The sequence below is a fragment of the Tenrec ecaudatus genome, chromosome 1 (genome assembly GCF_050624435.1).
Source record: "Tenrec ecaudatus isolate mTenEca1 chromosome 1, mTenEca1.hap1, whole genome shotgun sequence".
NCBI lineage: Eukaryota > Metazoa > Chordata > Mammalia > Afrosoricida > Tenrecidae > Tenrec > Tenrec ecaudatus.
The window spans coordinates 130,923,799-130,943,782 of NC_134530.1; the positions used below are offsets into that span (position 1 = coordinate 130,923,799).

General features: G+C 36.3%; 1 protein-coding gene across 1 annotated transcript in view; it reads right to left on the bottom strand.

Moving 5' to 3' along the window:
- Nucleotides 1-19,984, bottom strand: part of DPYD (dihydropyrimidine dehydrogenase) — a 1,117,227-nt gene that overhangs the window by 958,163 nt on the left and 139,080 nt on the right. The window contains exon 3 of the mRNA XM_075558725.1: nucleotides 790-872. Within this exon, the coding sequence (XP_075414840.1) occupies nucleotides 790-872 (83 nt within the window). The remainder of the gene's footprint in view (nucleotides 1-789; nucleotides 873-19,984) is intronic.

Below are 19,984 nucleotides of genomic sequence, written 5' to 3' on the forward strand. Positions count from 1 at the left end.
ATGATTTCTTTACTGGTATAGGAAATTATCTCAAAGATATTGAAAATTATTGAGGTCATAACTAAAATTTATTTCATTAATTTTTATTTTCTAGTTCCAAATATGGTAAATTGTATTCCGGAAACATTTCAAAGGTATAATAAAAATCCTTCTTTGATTCTGATCAAATAAGTTTAAAGATTGCTTCACCAAAAGGACATCAAATATGGGGATACTTAAGAGAAATATTCAGAAAGAGTTATGTTCAAAAAGTGAGGAAAGAAAAAAAGTATCAGGCTCATTAAAAAGTGCATTTCCAAACAGTTAATCTACATGCTTTGTAATATTCAAAAATGTAAATCAGATTTAAAATATCCTGTAATATAATACTATAAAATCTAACAGAAGATGAAACGTTAAGTACCTTTCTTTAATTAAATATTAATTAGGAGGAAATACTACTCACTTAAACCACCATAGTATAATGTTCATTTTTTTACATACAGACAGAATTTAGATGAGCAATATTTTCATTCAATCACACAGTTTAGTATAAATATAAAACAAGACACCCCTAAAGCATTTTAAGTAACAAATTAAACATTTACATTTTTTACTGTGCACTGAGGCTTAACATTTATGCAGCTTCAAAACCAAAGTACAGCCTCAAGGGAAGTCTCTCCGCTGACAAATTAATACCTTAGAGAACAGAGCTGAATGGTGGCAATGAACTCATTTGTTCCCCCAATAATGAAGAATGACTTTTTCTTTACCACATCTGTGACTGTTGCTATGGTGACCCAGACTTACCTCATTGCTTCTCGGAGAGCTCCTCTCTCACCAAGAGTCGTGTGCTTGATGTCATCAAAATTATTCTCTAGCTTCTCACAATTCTGCAACATATTTAAAACATGCATCAGTCCTCCAATATTCTGTGATTAAAATGTTCTAAATGGTTCTGTAAAAATCTAACTGATTATGTAGATTATGAACTCACAAAAAGTATGCACAGCACTTTAATTGGGTCGAATTCATTAAAATTGACAGTGTGAACTCAGCAGTAACAAAATAAAACTGTCATAGAAATCTTTTATCAATTTTTCAAATTGGGTAAAATTAAAGAAATAAACATTGCATACAAGTCATACAACTTCTAGAGTTTAGCGGAATAAAAAATACAGATACTCAAATAATCTCAAGTTCATTTAAGTTCAATTGAAGAAGTTAATAGAGTATTTAAGCTTTCATCTATACTTTTATGAGAAATATCTAGTTTTAAATAAATCAGCATTTACTAAGAACCAAAAATAAAGTCCAACCGGATGATAATAACGAAAGTAGCAGAACCATACTTTCATAATCAGATCTTTAAAAAAAATACAACTGTATTCATGGTGTTCCTAATTGTACATATATTTATTGAAAAAATTCCAATTCTGTAAATTAAATGACATTAAATTAGGTTCTGAAAACAATTAAACTTGTGTAAATACATCATAAACATTTTGAACTCTATTAATGCTTCCATTTTTCTGATAAGCATAACATTACTGTATTGAATTTTCTAAGACTTTTTTTAAAGTTACCAAAAGTAAATAGATTCTTATATATAATACACACTTAATTTTGCATGGTCTTCATATAATTGTAACATAACATGGAGGAATGCATTTAGACCAAAATTATCCCTCTGAATTTTATGACACATTAGATTTCATGTAGAAGTTACTGATATATAGATTATTAATGGTTTAGTGTTTATGAATTTTAAAAGAACTAAATATCTTAACAATAAATGTGTTCTTTATTAAAACACTCAAATTGAGGCTAAGTACTCTGGGTTTTAGAGAATCAGAGAGGTTATGAAACGATTTATAAATGTGCCATGGAACGCTGGTGGCAGTGGTAATGCATTGGGCTGCTAACTAACTGCAACGTAACCAGTTCAAGACCACCTACCTCTCCCATGAGAAAGATGAGGCTTTCTACTCCCATAAAGAGTTGCTTGCAGTTCCTGCAACTCACAAAAGCCATTCTACCCGGTCCTCTAGGGTCACCATGAGTCATCATCAACTCAATGGAAATAAGTTTGGTGTGGAGATTTGGAAGGATTGGTTGCATGATCTTAAAAAGACAGCCTGGAAAACTTTGTGGTCAATGCTACTTGGGACTGACTACAAGATCACTAAGATTCATGATTAACTCTTTCGCTATGGGTGGCAGAAGTACTTGATTTACCAATATACCGATGGATAAACTTACTTTTACCTTAGGATTTTTTTAATTACTCACCTAATTTTAGGCAATGATTATGATAATATAGTTAAGGATATGCTTAAATAATGTGAAAAGTATTTATTGAAAAAATAAATCTTTTAATATTTAATTCTGAGTAAAGGTTTTCTCTTGGCTATTTCCACTAGAAATATTTTTTTCTGTAGTGTCTTCTGAAAACGTTAAAAAAATTTAATGATTCTCATTTCATCAATTATTTTACTATGTTTTATTTTCTTTGCTTTTAAGGAATCTTTGTGTCTCTTAGGATATAAAGACATTATATTTTCATCAGAAAGTTTTATTATTTCATATTTATATCTAAAAACATGAGGGCCAGTTATTTCAGAATGGTATAAGATAGATAATCACATTGTAAAGGTAACCAAATAAACCAATTTATTGAATAGCTCATTCTACCCACAATTCCATGAAGATACATTTTTTTCAAAAATTAATTCACAGTATATTCAAGAATCTGTTTCTGCAGTCTATTTTGTTCCACTCGTTAATTGGCTAAACATGAGCAAGTATCACATTAACTTAATTATTTACACTCATAAAAAATGACTACTGCAAATTAATATGCAAAAGATAAATAAGCCAATGGGAAATTGCTTTATATAGCACTACATAGAAGAAAATATCCAATATTCAATTTTTATATGTTGAATTTCACCTGTTATCAGGAAAATGCAAATAAGAAACCCATTGTTGTTAAGTGCTAGTCAATCCTTTCTGTGGTAGTTACATAATCTGGTGTCGATTTGAAGATTATGTGAAGGGGTGGAATCTAGCCTGTCAATCATTGTATAGCCAAAGAAGCCTCTGTGTAGGCATGACCTTGCCCTGAGAATTCTGGGTATCTGGGATTTCCTCCTTGGATAAAGAAGACAGTCTCTGTCTGTCTCTCTCTGTCTCTCTCTGTCTCTCTGTCTCTCTCTCTCTCTCTCTCTCTCTCTCTCTCTCTCTCTCTCTCTCTCTCTCTCTCTCTCTCTCTCTGTCTCCTCATTCCAACCCACTTGGAGATCCCTGCCACCAATGAGATGCTTACAATTCCACTGTATCTGCAAGACTTTTCACCCACAGGTCTGTGATCTTCCTGCATTCGTCATCATTGCATGTGTTTCGTGAGGCTGAAGAGGACTTTACAGATTGGTATTGGACATATGGGTAAATATTGGACTTAGAATTGGTTTGGACTGGGCTGGAACTTTTCTCAATAATCAATTGCTCTTGTATATAAAGCTCTTCCTTATACACATTCAGAGTCTATGGATTGTTTCTCTAGTCTACCCAGACTAACACATTTTCCAACCCATAGCAACCACAATGTTAACCAGTCCTCCAACATCCTCACAATTATTCCTATGCTTGAGCTCCTTGCTGAAACCACTATGTCAATCCATCTTGTCAAGGATTTTCTCCTTTTGGCTGCCCTCTACTTTACCAAGCATAATGTCCTTCTACAGGGACTGGTCTCTCATGGCAACATGTCCAAAGTACATAAGAAAAAGTCTCATTCTCTCTAAAGTTTCTGAGGTAGTAAATCTTGACAGGAACATATTGCTTCATATATCTCCTCTTGAGTCAGTGGTGGGTTTAAACCTCTGACCTTATTGTTAGCAGTCCAAAATTTGCCCAATGGGGGCACCAGGGCAAAGGATATCAAAAGGCAATTATTTGAAAAGATATAAAATAACTACTAAGTAGAATATGAAAGATACTCAGCATTGCCAATCACCTATATGATGCAAATTAAATCACAAAATACCCACTAAATCAAACCTTCAAATACTGCATGAGTTGATTCCAACCCATAGTAACCCAATATAGGGTTTCCAAGGATATACATCTTTATGGGAGCAGACAGCCTCTTTCTCCTGTGGAGAGGCTGTTGGCTTTGAATGGATGCTCTTTGGCTGGTTATAATCAAAGATTACTTTGAAAAAACATACAAAATGGCATAGTTCTTGAGATTTGTGTGATCATCTGTATGTAATTACAATGCAATTATAAGTCTGAAAAAGAGAGTTTGAATCCTGGATTAGAAATCAAAATGCAATTACACATCACTATAGCTCAAATTAAAGAATAAATAAAAAAAATACATCAAAGTGTCTGTAATAATAAACATTAAATGCTAGCCAACAGCTGTTATTTTATTATTTCTTATTAGAATTTTGTTCTAAATGCCCAATTCCTGGAACTGGTTCTACTTATCTTGATAAGCTTTTGACACTTCAGTAATTGAATTATGAACTTTTGGTTTTTTTACTGACGGGTTTTTAAAATGGCATTTGTACAATTACAATGGCTGAACTATGTGGATGAAGTAGGCCACTGAAGAATACTTTTCAACTACTGCTGGAGCATAAATTAGTTAAATCCACTCAGAAAATATATGTTTTCCTATCTCATTTGTGTAAACATTGGCCATATGGCAGAAACACAAAAGGACAAATAAAAATGTTACATTTAAGCAAATATAAGACTTTCTAGAAAATAGCAGGCTTATAATTTTTATTTATTTGAAAGAATAAATTTATTATAAAAGATATCCAATGCAGAAAGAGAAAAATTGTTGAATTTTCAACTATAAAGGAATAGCTAAATAGAGTACTCTGACATAAAAGATGTCATACTCTCCTTATAAATGCTGCTTAAGCAGATTTTTAACAAGCCAATATGTGTATAACAAGGAGTAATTTTTAAGACATTATAAATTACATGCATTGCACAACATGATTAAAATTATGGCAAACTAACAAGCAAAATCAATGATGACTAGAAATAAAATATTTATTCAAATGACTTCACAATGTTGAAAAATGGGAAATTCTTTCCTTTTTTAAAGGGGAAGGATGATATTGTTTATTATGCAATGTTTTTAGGAATTAAAATAATGCATGACTTAGCACTCAGGAGAAATCATTTGTTATAAATTACTGTTGTTGCTGTTCTTTCACCATCATTGTCATCATCCCACACTGCATGCATACTTAAGGAAACTTAGACCTAAAATGCTTTTTCTACTTGTTATTTTGAGGTTAAGTAGCTAGTAATGCAGTGGACAAAATGGGAGCAAATCCACTTCTCGCCTCACTCCCTAAGTTGGTGGGAGGTTTTCTTCCATTCAACACCTTTTTTTCTTTCAAACACATATCTTTGGACCTAATCCAGACATCATACCATTACACTTCTTTTGGCATTTCCAAAACTGCAAGTTTTGAGATCATGTTAAATTTTGACTTCAAAAAATTTCACAAGTGTGATACATAACATAGACAGCATATAAAATAGGTGCCAATGTGTAGCAATACTGGGTTTGAGTAGGCAAGATTAAGGGAATTCTTTATATTTTTCCATTGTCCTATATTAAAACTTTTTGGAAATATTTGTATTTATTTTTTATAAAATAGAATACTGATATGATAACCATAAGAAAGTAATAGAAGTATCATGACTTTTCAAGATATATTAATTTTATATTTTCTATATAATAGTTATTTCACTGATAAAGTCATGCTTTCTCTGCTTATTTAGCAATGAGTTTAGAAAACCTTTCATATTTCCTACTGTCCAAAAGTATATTTTGACTGTAAATTTGTTTTGCTTAGTTTGCAACTACAGAGTGGTACTAGGAATAGAGGATGGGAGATATAACTCAATAAAAGGAAAAAATGTCATGTTATAAAGTTAATTACAATTACATGCAACTTTCAACATGCAAGATAATATACAACTGTACTCAGCTTTCTTACGAAATAAAAAATTTTATTAACTGGGAGCATTCATTTCAAGTAATTTGTCATGTAATACAAATGATTTTCACCTAAGAAATGCAACAAAAGAGTGTGGTTGTACTCTCACTCAGGGTTTCTGAAATTAAATTTCATTCTGATTTTTAATAGTTTAGCCACTATAAAACTATTGATGCTTCTTTGAGGACTGAGGTGCACCTGACCCAGCACATGATATTTTCAAAAGAACAAACAGATCTGTCTTATAAGAAGTACAGCCAGAATGCTCCTTGGATGGCAAACAAGACGTCACCTCATGTACTTTGAACATGTTCTCATGAGAGGCCCATCCCTGGAAAATGCTGTCATGTTTGGTAAAGTAGAGGGGCAGGGAAAAAGAGGTAGACCCTCCATGAGATGGACTGACTGACGGGCTGTAACAACAGACACAACCATAACAACTGTGTGGATGGCACAGGATTGGGCAGTGTTTACTTCTGTTGATTCAACTAGATGGTACCTAACAAAAACGTAGTCATATATTCTAATTATACTAACTTTCTCTGCAACTGTGTCGTAAATGAATAGCACAGAACAAACCTCATCAATTCAGGTGGAACAATATTGAGTCTCAGATTTAAATCTCAACATTGAAGAAACTTTCACAACCATGTTTGTCCCCGAAGTATAGATTATTGTCTCTCCATGTAGAAAAAAAATGCCATGTTATCCCCCGACAGATAGTCAATAAATCTGATGTGAAAATGCATGTTTATTATATTTTTGTTTTCCAATATAGACAGATAGGTAAGTAAAAGATAAATATTTCTATTTCTTTTCCTAACGGGGAGACCAAAGGTGGTCACTGGTAAAGACTGGAGTGTCTCTCCATAGGATAAAAATGTGGCTTTCTCCTTCTGGGAAGAGTGAGAGTCTTGAAAGCACAGAGCAGGTCTACCCTGTCTGGTAAAGTCACCATGAGTCAGAATTAATTCCAAGCAATGATTTTTTAAGTTATCTGCTCTTGTGAATACTTATATCCTGGGAAATCCTCAGAATTGACATGATGGCAATTTTGTTCCTAAAGAAAAGCTAAATTCACTGCCGCTGTGCCAATCCTGACTCAAACGGCCTCATTTAAGAGGGATAAAGATGCTCCCCTTTTTAACAGCTCCCTTCACACCACTTTGCTGTCACACAAGACAGCATTAATACCTGTGTTTGCAAGCCCAAAGACATGCAGCAAGGAATTTTATTTTTATGAAAAAAATGATACAAAACAAAGCATACATTTGGCCTTTCTTTCTCCATAAGCCATTAAGGATGAACTCACACCCAAAGCAATGAGCTAGCTCTTTCCACAGGAACTATCCTCAACATACTGAGATGTCACTTTGAACTGTGCCTACCTATGCTATAGGTTTGTGTTATTTGGGTTCCAACCCACTCGCAGTTGCAAAGCGGAGGCTATCTGCGCCTTACGGAGCCCTGGTGATACCATAATCGGCTATAGAATAGGCCGCGGACGACAAGGTCCAACAGTTGGAACTCACCAGTTCCTTTGCACGAGAAAGATGAAAGAGACTTCCTCTGTAAAGAGTTAGAGTCTCGGAAACTCACAGGAGCAGAATTACTCTCCTTTAGGGTCACTGAGAATCAGGATAAACTAAATGGCAGTGAAAGTGTTAGTTTTCTGCTCCCTAAAGACTGCCTTGAGGACAGTGTGATGGTAGCGCATATTCAAGTGTCAGAGTACAGCTTTTGGTGAGTTATCTTTTGGTTCTTGAAAGGCTGAAAATGTTTCCCATATAAATTAAAAATAAGCACTTCTTCACTCTATTCCATTTCGGCTTACAAAATATTTCATAGGAACACTCTACTTTTGGATAGCAGGAGAAGCCTGCAATCTATGACATGATATTTCTATTTTGTTCCATTGACTGGTTTCTGGAAAATTTTTAGAGGTAGCACTTATCAACAGTGATCAACAAAATCAGCTATCACTGTATCTGAATCTCATTTTAAAACAATAGTCTTGAATTAGTCAATCATTCTGACTCAGGCTGCTATATAAAATATTTAATGTAATCATTAATATCAATGTAAAAGGCTGGTGATTAGAGGACAATATTAAAGAGAAAGTTTAAGATATAGCGTAGTCACTCCATATACTGAAATAATAATATCCAAGGCAAAAAAAGTCACAGAGAGTAAAGATTTAATCCAGCCTGTTAAAATCCTACAATTTGGCAGCTTAGAATCAATTGCAAATGCAGAGTCCACAAAAATTCTCTTTTCATCTCATTATTCACACTTTAAGCCCTTGAGGAAAAACTGTTTAATAATATGTAATCAATTTCTAAAAATCATATGTTACTGCTTATAATTTATAAAACCTTCAAAAAAGAATGCTAATATGATACATCTTTTGAAATGTCATTGCACATTGAAATGTGAGGGTGAGTCAAAAAGTATGGCTACAAAATTATGGAAACCATGTAAAACAAAATATGGTTGCTTCTCTCAACATATGCTCTCTCTAGAGCAGTGGCTCTCGGCCTTCCTAATGCTACAACCCTTTAACTCAGTTCCCCATATTGTGTGACTCCCCAACCATAACATTATTTTCATTGCTACTTCATAACTCTAATTTTGCTACTGTTATGAATCGGGCGAGCTCTGTGAAAGGGTCTTTCAACTCCCGAAGGGTCGCGACCCACAGACTGAGAACCATTACTCTAGAGCTACACATTACTGAATGAGGTGTGCATATTTCTCTGACAGTTCCCCCGAAGAATGCTGCATGTTTCCATTTATGCCTCATCAAAGAGACAGTGCTGACATTCTCTGGAGATCCAATCATGCGCCTTTCAAACGTTCTCTGATCTTGGAGAACACAAAGAAATCTGTAGAGGAAAGAATCATTTGTCATGCAGTTAGAGAAGTTCCCCCAAGAAACCTCTTCTAGGTTTGTCCTTAACTCCCTCAAAAGAATGGCCTGGTGCATCTTCAAGATGGATGAAAATCCCATGGTACATCTTTCCCAGTCTTTTCTTACCAATGCATTACTATAATAAAACATGCCAAAAATATTTGGTCTTAGAAACCAAAAGGCAATGAGGCAGACTAATTCATTTAGCATGGCTAAAATGGAAAGAATTGGGTAGAAGAAAAAAACAGACATGCCTCATGTTACAAAAGTGAAGAAATCTATTGACCTACTATTGAAAAAGCCAGGAAAGATGAGAAGAATGTGGGGTTAATACATGAAGTCACTATATCAGAAACAACTTGTTAACATTCATGTATTTCAAGAAGTAGCATATGATTAAGAGTCAATGATACTAAACAGTCAGGCAGAGTACACTGGGAACTGAATTATCTCTACTCCTGTCAAACCAGCGCAGAGAGAAGCAGTCTCTCTTAGATGACTAGTATTCAGGGTTACATGGTCCTGGGTCATGCCTATCAGGGCAATCATGCCCGGACCACCTTGGTTGGAAGGCTTGAGACCAATCCCATAAACTTCTCTGTCTAACATTATAAGCATATCCCAATCATGGTCTTATTCCCACTTTGGTAGTCTCACATATTACTGTGGTGTATTAACCTGCATCAATCAAAATTTTGTGGCAATTTCCTTTGCTCCACGCTTTATTTAAGTGGCATTCTGACTATGAATCCTTAGACTCTATTTTGGCCTTTGCTGATGGTCTTCCTCATTTGTATGAAGTAGCTTTGGCTTTGAAGTCTATTTGTCCCATTCCAGAAACAATAAATGTTTTCCTTAAACTATATTTGATATCAAGGTCTCTTCTGTATCCAAAAGCTGGTATAATGGTTGGAATAAATGTTTCACACATAATAGCAAGTCTGGGGGTGACCCAGGACAAGGCAGTGTTGTATTTTGTTCGGTTATACACATGGTCACGACGTGTGGAACTGACTTGAATATGACACGATCACTCTGTTAGAATCTGTCTTTGGTTACCCACTGTATGCAGGAGAGATGTTTAAACAGGTTCTGTTTGGCATAAACCACGGCATATACAAACTATAACCAGAGTCGCAATACTTTCTGACTTAACTTTGTGGATGCATAGGAAATCTTTTAAAAAACACTTCGAAAGTTATACTTTTCAAATGTATATTTTTTATCTATACAGATGGTCTGGCTGTTAAAATAACCATGTATTTCCATCCTTTTACATCTGTCACGCTGGTATGGATTGAGAGTAAAGAATGAACATACTCGTTTTTCTTGTGGTTCCTCTAAAGCCTCATCTCCTTCTTCCTCCTAGGCAACCCCATTGCAACTTTAAACCTTATCTTGGAAGCCATTAGTGTGGGGAAGTAAGCTAATGAAAGTATTAAAGGAGAAATAAATACAATTATTATTCTATTTATTTGCTTAAGGCCTAGTACTTGATAAACTTCAGAATTAAAAGTCACCGCGAGAAAACATAAAAATGCTATCTTGTTTACCGGAGAGAGAACAGATAGAGAAGACCTTAAGAATCCCCACTGAGCTCACTGTAATTCTAGGAACTGAGAAGAGTCACATTTCCACGCTAGCTGAGGATAAGCTACTGATGTTTGAAGGCTTCCTCTTTCTTAATAAGAGATACCTTAACTTTAAAACTGATTGTATTTCAAATCGCTCAAATCACATTCTGTCATCAGGTATAAAAGCTAACTTAAAGAAAATTCGCTGCCATTAAGTTGATAACAACTCATAGAAACTCTGTAGGACAGGGTAGAACTGCTCCTGTGAGCTTCCAAGACTGTAAGTGTTGATGGAATAGAAACTCCCTTTGTTCCCCTACAGAATGGGTTGGTAATTGGAACAGCCAGCCTGACAAATCACCACCCAACATGTAAGCACTACACCACAGCTCCTCAGCTGTAAAGGGAACCTTAAATGAGTATTCGGGTGAATAAAAGTAAAACAAAGAATGTTCTGTTTTAGACTCCTTGGGTCTCCTCAGGCAGCAAAGCAATAAAGGAAAACAAGCATCGCAAACAATTAAATAGTTTTGTTTGTTTTATGTTGACCAAAAATATTTCTGGGTTCTAAGCTAGAAATCAAGCCCAAGATTTCTATTTTTCAAAAACAAGATGTAAAGTTACAAAAGAAGAAGAGTCAAATCTTGACATGATTTCCAATCAGACAAATATAATTTTTTTCTATATGTGATAAACATCTCAATAACATTAAACTTCCGATAGCCACTTCGTGAGAGACAAGAAGGGTACATTGTCACAACTACAATCAGTGACATTTCCCTAAACCTAGAGACAACAGTAGGAAAAATGGAGCCAATGGTCTCCTACACAAGACAGTCCTTAGTCCAGATCATGTGGGCACGGACTGGAGGAAAAATGACCACCATTTGTCAATGACAACTATGTATGCCATTCATTCTAGGACATTCTGCATGTCAGGAGAGTGCAATTCCAAAATGGGACTTCAGACATACATAAGAAATAGAAAAGCAATGTTCTGTTCCAAAAAGAGGTTGCTAATAAATCTAAATAATTGCCTTCCCTTTGGTGGTGAATTTTACCTACTACACTCCAAGTCTTAATTTCCTTTGACCAAAATCATCACATGAGAAAGTTGTAACTTTCACAGAGGAAGCAAGCTATTTTGTTTTTAGTTGTAATATAGTTTTATTATTTTTGGTAGCAAAGAATACAAGGAAATCAAAAGTAAATGAGATAAAAACAACTATTGAATGAACAAAGTACTTCACTGGTTAATAATGTAACAACAACAAAAATTAGTTATTATTAATAAATCACTAGAAAGAATAATGTCAACAACCTATATACCTTGAAGAAAGACAAATGAAAAAAATCACACACACACACAAAAAAAAACAACAAAAGACACGAAAGGTATGGAATTTAGCATTAGCGAAGCACTCCAGGTGTTACAGTGAAAGTGTTCCCATATAATTAGTGAAAGCTCTATCTTCACTTTGACAACTTCAAACATTCAGACTTCATAGTTCACACATTGTATGCTCCTATTATTAATGGATGTTTGTAGCATTTTCCATTTATTTTGAGTCATGCTACATTAGCAAATCTTGGCTTCTAAATTTTTCCACAGTCACATCATTAAGTCAACTGTATTTTGAAGAGACAATTCTTCCCAAAAGTATTTTGTGCATCTTCCAATATGAATGAACCTAAGAAAATTAAAAGTTGGCAAGAGTGAAATGTAAATCTAGAAGATCATCATATATTGGTATTGGAAACCTTGAAATGTGCCATCGTATGGTCTACTATGCCAGGAATGACAAAGTGAAGGAAACTAGTGTTATAGTCACCATGCACTTTTAAAATATCTCTCAGTGGTTGGATTACATCCCCTAATATGAAAGGCCAGTTAATAAATCTATCAGTCCGATTTATGTAGCAACCACTAATGGCAAGGATAAAAAAATGTAAGTTTTGTCCCAACTTTTGCAGCCTGAAATTGATCAAACATGCATTCAAGATGCATTGATAATCACTGAGGATGGGAAAGCCAAAGTTGGAAACAAACAAGGATTAGTGGCTTTGGTAATAGAAATAACTTCATTGAATTTTGCAAGTTCAACAAATTATTCATTGGAAATGCCTTTTTCACCAACATAGAAGTTACTATACAGCTGGACCTGCCAGATGGAACGTGCAGGAACAAAACTGATTATATCTGTGGAAAGAGACCACAGAGAAGCTCAATATCATGAATGAAGGCCAATGATTGACTAGGGAACAGATCACCAAATGTTCAAGCGAAATGTTCAAGTTATATCTTAAGAAAACAAAAACATGTACAAAAGAGATAAAATACAACCTTGAGTATGTCTCAAATTAATCTGGAAACCACCTCAAGAACAGATTTGACACATTGAGCACTAATGAATGATGAGCCGACAGGTTGTGGGACGTCAAGAACATAATGTCAACAACGTCATTTAAGAGGCAGGACGTAGAGAAAAAATAACATTAATATCAGAAGACCATCTGAAACTTGCTCTTGAGAAGTCACTGAAGTGAATGGATGAGATGATAAAGTGAAAGAGATGAAGGGAAAATTTTAAAGGGCAGCTCATGAGACAAGGATTTATAATAAAATTTGCAAAGACATGAACTTAGAAAACAAAAAGGGCAGAACACTCAGCATTTCTCAAGCTGAAAAGAAGTGAAGAAAAAATTCAAGCCTCGAGGTGCAATGCTGAAGTGTACTAAGTGCAACATATGGAATTCTCGTGCACAGGAAGCATCAAAAGATGGGAGGGATATGCAGGGTTGCTGTACTAAAAATAATTTGTCACCATTTAGTTATTTGAAGGGGTAGCAATCTAAGCTGCACTGAAGACATTGGTGATAAGGCTCCAGAAATTGATGGAATAACAAGATGTTCCAACAAATAGACAACATGCTAGAGGTACTCATTTATATGCCAAGAAATTTGGAAGATAATTTCTTAAGCAATTGACTGGAAGGGAATCATATTTTTTGCTAGCCACAAAGAAAGGTGATACAACAGAGTGTAACAGAGGTTTTTGAAAGACACAAACAGGCTCCAAAAGATTCTGGGAGGATTCCATTTTCTTTTGGTTCCATTTGCCACAAAAATGTGAGGCTCTAACTTATGAATAATATTACATTCAAATAACATAATGTAAATATTAAAAATAATTGTAGCAGTATATCAATATGGAAGTTCCAGAAATCCAAGCTAGATTCAGAAGATAACATAAGAGGAAGGATAGTATTGCTGACATCAGATAGATCTTTCCAGATATTAGAAACTACAAAACTTTTACCTGCCTTTTAGTGACTATACAGAACCATTTAACTGTGTAGTTTCACAGTGTGGTTCATAGCAAACTATGGATAACATTGTGAAGAATGGGAATTCTAGAACATTCACCTGTGCTCTGGCAGAGCTGGTAGACACACGGGAAATCAATTGACAGAGTAAAGGGATACCGTGTGGCTTAAGATCAGCCAAGTTGTGCGTCAAGGTTGTATCCTTTCCTGTACTTGATATGTATGGTGAAGAAATGATCTGAGAAACTATAATGTATGCAGAAGATCACAGTTTCAGGACTGGAGAACTCAATAACAACCTAAATATGCAAATGACATAATCTTGCTTGCTGAGGCTAAGAAGACTTAGTGAAAGTCAAGGACTGATGAAAGTACAACCTTTTTGTATGGATTTCAATACAACAAAGGGACATAGCAATAGGAAGAGTTGTGAGGATGGCATGGGACCAGGCAGTGATTTGTTCTGTTGTGCACAGGGTCGCTATAGGTCAGATAGAACTAAATGAGTCCTAACAACAACAATAATACAACATAAAAAATCACAAGTGCTTACAACTGGACCTACAAGAAATAGAATGTGATGTGTTTGCCCTTCTGGTTCTCTGCTGATCAGACAGCGTGCGGCCACCTTAGCTGGCAAGGCTCGCTTTGGGCGAAACATCCCTGAGGAGAAGCCACCTGGACTTACCCTGATGCAGCCCTGGGTGCTAGAGAAGCCAGGTGGAGACCCCTGCCAGCGCTGAGATGCTTACATCGCCACTGGATTCAAAGACCTTCTAACTACGGGTCTGTGATCCTCCCACATTCAGCATCATTGTGTGTGTTTTGTGAGTGTGAGGAGGACTTTGTAGCTCAGTATCAGACATGTGGGCTAAGTCAGACTTATGGGCTTGAACTGGACTGGATTGGGATGCTTTCTGAATGTACACTAACTCTCTCTATAAAAAAACTCTCTCATACATATATGAGTTTCTGTGGAATTGTTGCTCTAGTTTACTCAGACTAACACACATGATAATGAAGAAAAGGTTGAATTTGTCAAATATTTCAGTTTACTTGGAACATCCATGGAAGCAGTAATCAAGAAGTCAAATGTCTCATTACATACTGAGTTATAAGGCAAAGGACCGCTTTAAAATTTAAAAGCACAGATATCATTTTGATGACAGAGGTGCACCTGACCCAAACCATGATATTTCCAATCACCTAATATGCATGAGGGAAAAAAAACTATGAATGAGGACAAAAAAGAATTGATGTATTTGAGTTATAGTGCTGGCTAAGAATATTGTATATACCATGGACTCTCAGAAGGACAAACCAATCTGTCTTCGTGGAAGTAAAGACAGAGTGCTCCTTAGAAGCAATGACTGCTAGACTTTGTCTCATTTGCTTTGGACATCTTATCAGCAGAGCCCAGTGTCTGGAAAGGGACACCGTGCTGGGTAAAGTAGAAGGTTAGATAAAGAGACACACTTTCAAAAGATCGTTTGACACAATGGGTGCACCAATGGGATGAAATGGCATTGATCCTGAGGGTGAAAAAAGATCTAGCACTTTATCTTTCTGCTCTAAGTGTTACTGCAGAGTGAGACCAACTCAACAGCATTTAATAACATGTGATCGTTACATAATCTGGTGTCAATTTGAGAGAATTACAAGTGAAGGGGTGGAGTCTGGCCTGTCAATCAAGATATACCCAATGAGGCCTCTGTGTAGGCATGGCCTTCTCCTGAGAATCCTGGGAACTCCTATTTTATCCTCCTTAGTGGTAGAAGACACCATGTCACTCTACTCAATCCCTTGGCGATTCTCTACTGGCAAGGCTGACTCCTTGTGAGACATTCCTGAGGAGAAGCCACCTGGATTTACCCTGATGTAGCCCTGGAAGCTGGAGAAGTCATGTGGAGACCCCTGCCAGCGCTGAGATGCTTACAATGCCATAGGATCCAAAGAGTTTCCACCCACTGGCCTGTGACCATTCTGCATTCAGCATTATTGCATGTGTTCCGTGAGTTTGAAGAGGACTTTATAGATTGGTACCGGACATATGGGCTAATATGGGATGTATGGGCTTGGACTGGACTGGGTTGGGATGCTTTCTTAATGTACATGTACCCTTTAAATAAAACTCTATTTTATACACATAAGTGTGCTTATGAATTTGTTTCTCTAGTCTACCCAAACTAACACAATAAGCAATAACAATTAGCAAAGGGTTGAAATGTCTTTATCATCAATAATGGCATGCTTTGCAGGTTTGTGACAGATCAGGATGAACCACAGTAAACATAGCGAACACTGATCCTTATGTAATATGCTAGGTGCTCTTCCAGGAGCTTCACCCAGCAACCAAAAGGTGTATACAATCATTTTTGTAACAAATGAGGGAACAGGCATAGAAAGATTAAGATATCTTTTCCAAAATTATAGTTAGTAAGGTTTATGGTTTTTTTAAGTTTAAAAATCCATGGCCATCAAGTTGATTTTGACCCATAGACACCAGATAGAGTATCCAAGACCGTAATTCTCAATTTTCTACTTGTTTTGCTTTTATTAATCATTGTATTGGGGGTCTCTTACAAATCTTATAACAATCCATCATTCAATTGTACTAAGCATAATTGTACATATGTTGACATCAACATTTCCAAAACATTTATTTTCTACTTGAAATCTTGGTATCAGCTCCTCGCCTTTCCCCTCCCTCCCCCACCCTCTCACCCTCATGAATCCAATTATATATTATTGTAGTTCTTTAATGTCTTACATTGTCCGTGGTATCCTTCACCCACATTTTTTGTGATTTGTCCCCCTGTGAGTGGGCTATATTTCCATCCTTTTGATGTGTTCCTCCTTTCTCCCTCTTCCTCCCCCTCCCTCCCATGTCCCCTCCCACTACCATACCTGAGGATTTTATCTGTCCTGAATTCCATGTGTCCAGAACTCTTATTTGTACCAATGTGTGTAATCTGGTTTAGCCGAATTTGTAAGGTAGAACTGAATAATGACTAGTGGGGGGGGGGCGGTGGCTAGGGAGGGGGCGGAATCATTCAGGAACAAGAGGAATGATGTGTGTTCTGTTGGTACTACACTTCTAAAGCTTTTAAGGTATGATCCCAGAGGAAGACTCAAATCCTAAACAATAAATTAAATAGAGTAAACATGACAATAGTTAAATTCATTTGTTGAACTGTATAAAGAACATGATAGAACAATAGTTAAATTAAGATGCTGAACTATATGGAGAACATTTTATTACTAGAAATATCAGGGTTACAAGCTGAGTAGTTGTTCTCTGTGCATATTTCTTATTTCTGTCCATAAGGGCTATACTTTACAATTTAGGTAAATAAGAAATCCAAAATGCACATGTTTAGGCCAAATTAACACCCACAAATATTTAGAATGAAACAGCCTTTATTTGGGTCTGTGACACCACCGTGACAAATATAATGAGCAATTAAATTCCCCGAGTGTTCATAATTTGGCAGTAATTAAAGTTGAATCTGGAAACTAAGCCTCAAAAGAACTGGTGTGGTGGCCTTCTGCCAAATGAGTCCCCATGGGCTAACGGGAGGTCTAGGGTTTCAACTGTGACAGTACAGCATTTTATAGCTCATCAATTGTTCAAAGATACAATACAGTAATGAGCAAAAGCAATATGAAATATCAACAGCAATATAAAAGCAAAATAATATCTGTGGGTTTTAAATGCTCGGGAATTTAGGTAAGATCATTGCGATATCTTTGCTTCTACTCAACAAAAAAGAGCAAAATAAGACAATAAGGGAACTCAACAAAGCATTTAAAGATACATATATTGGATGAAAATAGGAAGAATTTTTTTAAATGGTAGAACATAGCATTATTCAATTTTATAAATACAGTGATATTTCCATAGGAATTAACTTCTGTGTTTCTTTTATGAAATAATCAAAATAATGAGAACAAAAATATCTAAACATGGGAAATTCTAAAATCAAAGATAATAAATGAGGAAATAGTTCTAAATAATCTAAAGAGTTAATGACAGAACTACTAAAATTGAGTCAGAATTACTGGTTAAAAAAAAACCCCACAAACTTCAGGCTTATAAATTACATTTCAACTCAGACAAATTTCTTGAAAATCTGCTGTGTTTTAGACATAATACTAAACACCAAGAATTTGAAGATTAAAGAACTAATTTTGTTTAAAAATCTCCTAAGGAAAAGGGGAGAGAAAGGAAATAACTCTCCTGTGGAAGAGATACCTATGAGTTTAATTTTTAGACTTTTGTAATAATAAAATCACTTTATTGGGGACTTGTACAACTCCTATCACAATCCATACATACATCCATTGTGTCAAGCACCTTTGTGCAATGTTTCCCTCATCATTCTCAAAATTTGCTTTCTTCTTGAGCCCTTGGTATCAGCTCCTCACTTTTCCCCTCCCTCTCTACTCCCCCTCCCCCATGAACCCTTGAAAATTTATAAATTATTATTATTTTGTCATTATATTACACTGTCCAGTGTCTCCCTTCACCCACTTCTCCACTGTCAGTACTCTGGGGCTATATGTAGATACTTGTTATCTGTTCCCCATATCTCACTCACCTTCCCTCCACCCTCCCATTATCGCCACTCTAACCACTGGTCCTGAGGGGTTCATCTGTCCTGGATTCCCTGTGTTTCCAGTTCTTATCTGTACCAGTGTACACCCTCCAGTCCAGTCCGATTTATAAGATAGAATTGTGTTCATGATAGTCGGGGTGGAGGAAGCTTTCAAGAACTAGAAGAAAATTATATGTTTCATCATTGCTACATGTACCCTGAACCGCTCATCTCCTTCCAATTGCCCACAGATGGGCCCTGGGTTCCCACTCTGAACTCCCCTTCATTCACAGTGCTGATTTTTTTGGTCTTTGATGCTTGATACCTGACCCCTTCGATGCCTCATGATCTCACAGGTTGGTTTGTTTCTTTCATATGGGCTTTATTGTTTCTATTAGATGGCCGCTTATTTATCTTCAAGTCTATGGGACCCCAGATTCTATATATTTTGATAACCAAGCACCCTCAGCTTTCTTTACCACATTTGCTTATGCACCCGCTTTGTCTTCAGAAATCATGTTGGGACAGGCTGGTGTGCTTCTTCCATGTGGATTTTGTTGTTTCTCAGCTAGATGGCTTATTGCTTATCTTCAGGCCTTTAAGACATTTAACATTTTTAATTAGTAGAAACTTACAGATTACATAAAACTAGTTACTTGTAGATGACAGAAAACTAAATTTAGAAGAAAGAAATGTCACAGATTGTGGAAACTGTATAATAGAGATGTTCTCTCAAAACTCAGAAAAAGAAAACAAAAAAACCAGCAACCCCCCCCCCCCCACATTCAACATATACCCAGAAGAGGCAAGAAACAAACCATTGCTAGACATCTGTGCTCCAATGTTCATCACGGCACAGTTCACAATTGCACAGAGTTGGAAACAACCCAAATTTCCATCAACAGAAGGATGGATTAAAAAACTGGGGTACATACATACAATGGAGTACTGTGCATCGCTAAAAAGCATGAAGCATATTGTCGCATGGGAAGAACTGGAGGAAATTATGCTGAGTGAAGTAAGCCAAGCACAAAAGGACAAGTACAACCTGAGTCCTCAGAGGTAAGCTTTAAAAAAAATGCAAAAGGAGCATAGGGGAAAAGTTACTGAATACAAACATTCCTGGGGTGAGGTCCAAGTAGTATGGCAGGGGCCAGACCAAATCCAGGGTTACATATGGTAGCCAACTAAAAAGGAAGGGGGTACAGAGAAATGTGTAGTGGGGCAACAGGCACTAACACACTCAAGGGGAGGGTACTGTTTATATCTCCACAGGGAAAGAGGGACCAGACTTAAACCCTGAGTTCTGGGATGTGAATGCAACATGCTGACATGGAGCAGGGAGCCAATGGAGGAGTCTGAGGGCCCGGGCCCAATTCCAACGGTGTGGACAACTGCCCCTCCCCGTCAGAAGACTTTACTTTAAAGGACAGCACTGAAGCTGCAGCTTGGGGAAAGGGACATGTCTGATCAGAGCACACAGAGCAAATGAAGGGGAGAGAGAGAGAGTGAAGTGCATCCTGGCCCACCAAATCCTGAGGATGATATCCCCACTCA